The sequence below is a fragment of the Rattus norvegicus genome, chromosome 15, assembly GCF_021556685.1.
Source record: "Rattus norvegicus strain SHRSP/BbbUtx chromosome 15, alternate assembly SHRSP_T2T, whole genome shotgun sequence".
Classification (NCBI taxonomy): Eukaryota; Metazoa; Chordata; class Mammalia; order Rodentia; family Muridae; genus Rattus; species Rattus norvegicus.
This window is the reverse complement of record NC_141548.1, coordinates 7043552-7051620: the sequence shown is the minus strand read 5'-3', so window position 1 is coordinate 7051620 and position 8069 is coordinate 7043552. Positions and strand designations below refer to the sequence as shown.

At 43.0% G+C, this 8069-nt stretch overlaps 1 protein-coding gene across 1 annotated transcript; it reads left to right on the top strand.

The window, feature by feature from the left end:
- Window positions 1–516: 516 nt before the first annotated feature.
- LOC134482173 (uncharacterized) lies at window positions 517–7674 on the top strand. The gene is made up of 5 exons (XM_087587042.1): window positions 517–663; window positions 1404–1566; window positions 2729–2860; window positions 3319–3495; window positions 7113–7674. Exons 1-5 carry the CDS (start codon window positions 588–590, stop codon window positions 7195–7197), a joined length of 633 nt encoding a protein of 210 aa, XP_087443168.1. The 5' UTR covers window positions 517–587; the 3' UTR covers window positions 7198–7674.
- The last annotated feature ends 395 nt before the right edge of the window (window positions 7675–8069 follow it).

Sequence of the window (8069 nt, the reverse complement as noted above, 5' to 3'; positions counted from 1 at the left end):
TCAAGGCACACTCCATGAAACAACATACTCCAACTTGCATACATTTAAAGGTGAAGGAAAAAAATATTGGCCTCTGGGGAACAGTAACAACTGTAGAAATTGGACTATATGTCACATGCATGGACACTGGGTTTATACATTTCAGGAAGAAGAATATCCCTCATCCACGGTCTTTAGACCTTTGGCTGTTAACAAAGATGTTCTATCCATTTCAAGGTCTGATACAACTCTCCCTCTCCTCAGCAACTGAGTTGTAATGAAGGAGTGAGAACTCTGAAGCTCTGGAAGGAGAGTGAGCGAATGGGTGTTCCTGGCTCAAAAGTGAGTCTCTGGAAAAGCCACTGCAGAAACTGGTCAGTCTGGGTGGAGGTAGTTAGCAAGTAAGCTATGGCATTTCCCACTGACATCACCGGTAGTGTCTTCCCTGGAAATTCTCTTGTATCCAGGAGACACTAGAATGTTCTGTGATGTCAGCAGTGTTGTGGTGACACCAACTGCCTGAGCGATTTCCCTTCATTTCCTAATGGGTTCCCGAGGAGGCATGTTCTCCAGGATCCTCAGTCTCTTTCGGAGGGACAATCATATCCATGCAGGCACCAGACCAAGGCAGAGGGAGGCCAGCCTTCTATCATGTTGGAGAAGAAGACGAATGGAGGAGGTCAAGTGAGTACTGGGCAGGGCAAGGGGAGCTCCCTGGAGCAGGTTGGCTTGTGTTGGTCCTTCCAGGAGTAGGACGTATGATTTAGAGCCTCAGTCTTCCTAATGGCTGACCCAGACACAATAATTTCTGATCATTAGTTTGACAGAAAACCAAGAACTGTTATATGTCAAGGGGCTTTCCTTGGATCTCTTTAGTGTCCTGGGCAGTGTCAAAGAATACCAGGATGAGCCTTTATAAGAATAACAAAGTGTCTCTTCCAGGATCGGCTGTTGAAACACTTCATTCTCAGCAGTGTCCTGTAGATTACTTGGGTAATTGATGCCAAGAGGGATACTCTCCTGGTCATATATCAAGGTCTCAGTTACTTTGTCCTTGAACACACATGATTAGGGATTCAAGATGTTAAGCAGTTTGAACTCAAGGACTTACCTGCCTCACATCAGACATTAGCTGAGAAGGTCCTCCAATTCTTCTTGTTTAGGCCAGCTTTAGAATTTCAGTGACAGAGGAATGGCTTTAGGAGGTGTGGTCTATATCTATGATGGCATATGTCATCATATGGCTCTGATGGTGGGAACAGGGAACTAGCTGAGTTCAGCTTAAAGATAGCTTTCTTGCTCTGTCAGGGATTCACTGTATCTGTAGAACTGTTCATCCTCAGACTTCTGTTTAGAGTAAGCATAGTTTTTCTTGACACTGTGTCCACATATATGCCTGTTTACTGGTATTTATCTACCTACAGAGTTTGATCAGAAGGCATCGTCCCAACCCTCCACGACACCTGTTGAAGAGGAGAGAATGAAGCGTTTGGAGAACATCAAAATTGCTCTCCAGAAGATGCAGAAGGAGAGAGATGAACTCAGGAGAATCCTGGCCGATTACCCGGGAAAGAATTTAAATGACAGGTAGTCACAATGCAAGTTCTGTTAAATCCACATTTCCTCACATCACAGTAGGCTACAACTCCAGGGTGTCCTCATGGTCAAAATCACTTTCCTGATTGCATCAGAATGTGAAGTTCAGATGGGAATGGGATGGTGGCACAGGCTATTTTAATTCCTACAAACGTAAATCATAGCCTGTGGCCTGATTGAATCACAGTCTGGGAGTGAGGGTAGTAGTGTGTGAGCTCTCATTGTGTGGTTTAAGGAGACTGGACAGGTGTTGGCTTGTGGGAATTTCTAGGTGCTCTGATTATAACCAATCATTGTTGTAATTGACGTGGAGGTGCTTTGGGTTCAATAGGTCCTGTGAAGAGCTGGAGGGACCCAATCCCACTTGCTGCCTCACAGTGTGTGACTGGACTGACAACAGGGGATCACTGGTTTTCTCTGATTTTATTCATTGTATTTGGAGATAATGCCACATCCTTATATTTATTTGGCATTCTAATTGTATTTGAGAGAGAGAGAGAGAGAGAGAGAGAGAGAGAGAGAGAGAGAGAGAGTGTTTTGTGTGAGTTTGTGTGTGTGTATGCATGTGTGAGTGTGTTTGTGTGTATCACTTAAGATCTGGGTATTCTATGTACTGATTTGGCCTGAGAATTATCGTGTGTCAATTTCCATGGCATGATAATGATGAGGGTGAGAGCCTCACTGTGAGCAGTAGAACATTTCACATCTGCTCAGGTGGACGCACATGGGAATCTCCTGGTGCGTGTTATAAATTCTTTTCCCTGTAAATACTGTTCATGTTCCTTTGGGTTTTCATGTAGCAATAGATTCTATGATTGAGAATTGTTACCTAAGAACAGGAGAATACTCTTCATGGGCTTAAGTTGGAGCCTGGATTGTGACACAGGGTCCTCGAATGTTCTTGGCAAGCTAGTCTATTCCTTCAAACCCCCTCAGGGAGCTCAAGCAAATCAGCTCCCTCCTTCTGTTTCCTGGCACTGCTGTCTCCGTGTTCACAATAATAAACTTAATAAATATCAAATGACCCAGTACCAAGAAGCAAGGGCGTGGCATGTCCTAGGCTGGGGTAGTTCAGGATTCAGTCTGAATTCATGTAATTCTTGAATCCTTCATTCATAATGTTATTTCATCCTTGGACCATGCCTTACCACAGGAACAACTTTGAGTCTGAAATGCTCACGATGCAGCACCAGGAAGTGATGACCGACATGAAGAAAATGAGTGAGCAGGTCAATAGAGCTTTGGTCAAATGTACACACCTCACACTGGAAAATGACTGGTACTGGTGAGTAACTTACAAGGTTGTGACCCCAGCACAGGACACAGCATGTGTCAGCCCATTCTTATCTTTGAAGTAAAGTGAGGATCAGGCTTTTTAGTGTTTGAAGCAGACCAGGAAGCCTGTGTCTAAGGAAGGCTCTAGGACACACAGGACACAGAAAGATTGGCCTCCAAGCGACATTCTAATAAAATGGACAAATAAGCACACATGGGGATTAAGTCCTCTTCTGGGAAAAACTTGAATCAATGGTGTCAGGTTTTTGAGAAGTGCCCTGAGTCTTCTGGAATGTGGCTCTTTTCTCCATTTGACCTGTATCTAGGTCATGCTCCATGGCTACTGTGGACTTTGACTATAATCTGGGACTCTCTTCAGATCAGGACCCTAGAAGGAGTAATGGACTTGGAGACGTGGGAGGAAGTTGGAGACTAGCTGGGAGTCACCATTTTTTCTTTGTGTCTCAGCCGCAGCTTCTGCCCCCTCCTAACTGAGTTGTTTGAGCTGAAGAACAATGCCCAGAGAGCACGGCATGAGAACAGGGAGCTTCTATGGGAACAGATTGCACTGGAAGAGTCTATTAAGGAAACAACAAGGTTCTGTGGGGAAGCCAGTATGAAAATCCGTGTAACAAGCAGCCTCGGGTAGGATGAATGAAGCATCAAGGGCAGGTTTTCCTGATATCTAAGCATAAACCAAGTCAAACCAGTTTAACCTTTCTCCACCTTATCCAGACACTCTCCTAGGTCTCATCCAGTTGTTCATCTCTTTGAACATTTACAAAACTTTCTGTGATGTTAGCTTCATGCAAGAAACTGGAGGATTGACAACCAAATCCTCCTGCTCAACTAGAAAATGCATTTCCTTAAGGGGGATCTGTTGATCACACACTGCACACTTACATGCCATTATGCTAGCGGGATGCCATGTGGTAGCCGTCTTTGTAGTGCACAGAACTGATTAGAGTTCAGTTCAATTGCCAAAAGAATGGCTCTCATTGTCAATCATGATGGGGCTTGTGGACTTTCTCTCCTTTTCCCCGTACATTGAAAATGGTCCCTCCTGCCTGTCTAATACGTGGTTTCTAGTGACAGAGCTTGAGAAGCAGTTTGTCCGTCCTGTTTTATGTCAGTGTTTTAGTGTTCTTTCCTGTGGCTTATGTCCTGGAGCTGACTGGATGAACAGGGATGTAGGAAAGACTTCTCTCAGGGTGAGGGTTTGTGTGAGATATGTGAGGATTAGAGGGATATTTTTGTCCAGCTCTCTCAACCTCGTGTGCCCAAGAAGTGCATTCCCTACACAGGTTTACTCTATAAGGGATGGAGAGCAGTGTCTACGCTCTCACTTGACACATTTCCTTTGCCTAATCTGTATTCAGCAACTGTTCTTCCAGCCTGATGGCCTCCCCATTCTTTTCTGCTTCTCACTTATGATTTCTGTTCTCTCTCTCTCTCTCTCTCTCTCTCTCTCTCTCTCTCTCTCTCTCTCCCTCTCTCCATCTCTCCATCTCTCTCTGACTCTGTGTGTGGGGGGTGTTTTTTGTGTGTTTGTGGGTACATATATGTGTGGTCATGTTTATGACTATGGTGCATATTGTACTTTGGAAGTTGTTTGTTTTAATTGTTTGTGATATGGGTGTCTTATATATATAAGTGTGTGTATATGTGTGCTTTTTCACATGTGTGTGTGAAGTCATCAAGTTTCTGAACACAGACACAGACACATATATATATATTTATATATATTGTATAAGTCTATATGTGCATATTTAGAAACATGTAAAAATACACACACACACACACACACACACACACACACACACACACCACAAACACTCTGAGAGAGAAAGAAGAAGAGAAAACATAATCTTTCCAATTACATTTTAAACTGTTCTTAATGGGGTCTTGATCACTATTCAAACTATTTACACTGGGAAAACTATTCATAAACATTGATATTACTTGGAGAAAACTTGAATAGGGTACAGGGATGTGAGGAGAGGCTGCTGTGTGAAATCTATATACCTCAGTGTCGAAACTGATGACTCAGGGCTCTTCTGCCTTCTTTGCTCTCAGTGTATAGTAACACTGGAAGGTCATGTGGCTTGTTGTGTCTTCTCAACATCCTGGTTATGTTAATCGTTACCTGCCACCACTTTCTTTCCAGATTGGCCTAAACTTGGTTGAATATACCTTGGCTTTGGAGTCTGGCCTGGAATTTGTTAATTGAAAGATTAATTTGCTTAGAGTTGAATCTGCAAGCAGAAGATGTCCAGGAGTTATGCTGAGGTGGAATCACATCTTTGCCTCAGACAGAAACTTAGGCTCAAAATCGTCCAAAGCACTCACCCTGTGTTGTGTTGTGGCACTCTTAACCATTGTTATTCAAAATCATTTGATCTGAGTGAAAATCATCTGTAAGGAGGGTTTAGAACAGTGATGACCCTCAGACATTGCTGGAGGTGTCAAATGGGTAGCCCTGTGAGAAGCTGTGTACAACTCTTGTGAAAGTTCAACCTTTTGACACAGCGATTCCAGAACAAGAAGTAGGTGTGAGCAGAGAAACTGTGGCACATTAGTGTTTAGTGGTTCACCTCAGAGCAGCCATGAAGCAAAATTACCCAGATGTCCATCAGTCAGAAAGTGAAAAGGTACAATGTTGTCCAGCCCTTCCATGGACTGCGGCTGAGTTTGATTATACCTGCCAGCATTTGGCTTTGAATTAGCCTTCTCTTACTCGAATTATATCTGATAGCATCCCAGTACAAGTTTTACCTTGGATTGTGATTATGGAGATTTCCTAGCTGTTTGTGCTGGTAGTTTGTTTCCCCTGTCAGGTACTGTATGGTAAAGGGACCTCATATTGAAAAATGCAGCTCACTTTGCATGCACTGGGAAACAGTGAGCAGAGGACTGAAGAGGCTCACCTGCCCCACCCCCCAGTGCTCTGTTTCCTGAAATCAGCCTCCTGTGCACGGCCTTGTGACCTTGCTAAGCAGGCTTGGCTAACAGGCCTAGATGTCACATTTCTAATTTCTGATTTTCAGGGGAATACACTTTATTGGCTGAGCTGTCTTTAGGCTATGCTCACTGTGTACTTACCCCACTCCAGGTTTTTTTTTTTTCTTATGCCACAATAGTAGACTGGGTGATCCCTTCTATTACCATTAACTGGGAAACTAACCACATTCTGCAAAATACTCTGCTTGTATATGTGAACAAATATATTTGGGTGAGTTCAAAAGTGTGTATGTCTGGGTGTCTGTCTGTCTGTGTCTGTATACATGTATGTCTCCATGGACAATATAATCTTCTAATGACCAGGATGAGGAGAGAATGGAGGAAAGTCTGCAGGACCCCATGAATCAGCAAAAACTGGTCACTGAGCAAAAGGCCTTGTCTGAGAAGATGCAGCATCATTTCGGTGTCACTGAGAGGATTTGAAAGCACAGGATGAGAGGACCCAAGTAGATTCCCTGTACTTATAAACTGTCTTATTGGGTGTGTGACTTTCTCCATAGTTCTCAGCACCTGTCACCTAGGAGCAGCTCAGAATATTTTTCTTGTCCATTTTAAAAGAAATTCCGTCCATGAAGTGTATGTGATCCATAGAGATTCTGGCTATTGTGTACTGATCCCTCCAGTCTGTGCTCTCTTGTATTATCTGAGCCCAGTGCCTTTAGGTCTCCCCACAAATAGTTTTACGATACACATAAACAAAGGAGTGGTATAGTTTATTTTCTGCATGAGTATCTCCTTTAGACTTCAATGCCTACCCTCGGCAAGATTTCCATGCAGCATATTCTTGCCAAGTATAATATCACTTCAGTGTGCATGTACTTCTTGAGATATTGTTTCTCTGGGTCTTTGCAGATTTTGAGGTTGTCATGTGGACCCCAGGCATATTCCTGCACTGGAGGAATAATAATAGTCTTCATTTCAGTGATGGCCAGACTTCCAAGGCCTTCCTATTGTTTTCTAGTTTGTTCATATCTCTCCTCATCTGACATTGAGACATTGCTACATGATATTAAAATATAATGTATATGTATGATTGGAATTATCTGCTGTTCACTGTTTAATTTTTAGCAGTTTTAAAAGCTGGGAAAATATGCAGGCCTGTGGGATCTCTTACCCTTCTCTCTTGGGCATGAGAGAATGACCTCAGATGAAAGATCATCCTGGATTATCCTGCTGAATTGTGCTGCTGTGTATGGGATAAGTGACATGGCAGGTTCTCACCAGGCCTTTTCCACCCCTAGGTCTGAACACTGCAGCAGAAGCTTTCCCAGGGCACAGAGCAGGACTACAGCTCTCAGAGACAGAACTGTCCACCAGGAGCACTGAGGGTGCAAAGATTGACACCACCTCCCACATCTCAGTCCTTGTAACCATACCAATCTTGGGCTAAATTTGAAAGACCTTGAGATGTGGCCTGGAACACGCCTCACGTTTAACCTTTTGACGACTTGTCCATCAACAACCAACCACTCCGAGTGAGGCAGGTCTACATTCCTCTTGAGGAGATTTTTACCATCTTACCTGCCGTTCCGCTGTGTTTGCAAGGCCAGCAACAGGCTGGAGTTATATGTTGAAGAAACAGCAGTTATTGAATGCTGACTAATTTACTTGTTATATTTGTTTTTAGTTTGAAGTTTGGTTTTATGCATTTGGTTTTATTTGTTTACATTTGAAGTTTTGTTATTTATTTGTTAACTTTAGTTTTTTAATTAATATGCTATATTCCTAATGCTATATACATTGAGCTCATTGACTCCCCACTTTAAAATGTTCTTGAATAAATTAATGTTTGCCTAAAAATAACAATGTGACCTTTAACCCTTCACTCACAAGACCGTCCTGAGTCGTGTGTGGTTCTTCCTCCTGTAACAGCACAAGTGTAAGGCAACAGTGGTTTTCTGCAAGTCTCCTGCAGCTTAGGCTTCACCATCAGTTCACAGCCAGCCAGAGCTGCACAGGAAACTGTGCTCTTTATGTAGACAGTTTGTCGTGCTCTGTGGATCCCACATTCATGGCGAAAATTATCCTTGCTTCATCCTTGTGCTCACAAATTTAGCTTCCTTTATAATGACAGACAAAGGAGAAACACAGAAGTATTTCTCTAATACATTAGAGGAAATAAAACCATTCAGTAGGGGAATATAAAAAGCGATCAGGACACACGGAGCTGTATGCCTCTGCATTCCTTGTAATATAGC

What these genes read in the sequence shown, in the direction of transcription:
- LOC134482173 (XM_087587042.1), top strand. Translation starts at nt 588, where the DNA reads ATGCAGGCACCAGACCAAGGCAGAGGGAGGCCAGCCTTCTATCATGTT. An exon ending in GGAAAGAATTTAAATGACAG is followed by an intron (nt 1,567 to 2,728) that starts GTAGTCACAATG and finishes GCCTTACCACAG; the next exon opens with GAACAACTTTGAGTCTGAAA. An exon ending in CTGGAAAATGACTGGTACTG is followed by an intron (nt 2,861 to 3,318) that starts GTGAGTAACTTA and finishes TTTGTGTCTCAG; the next exon opens with CCGCAGCTTCTGCCCCCTCC.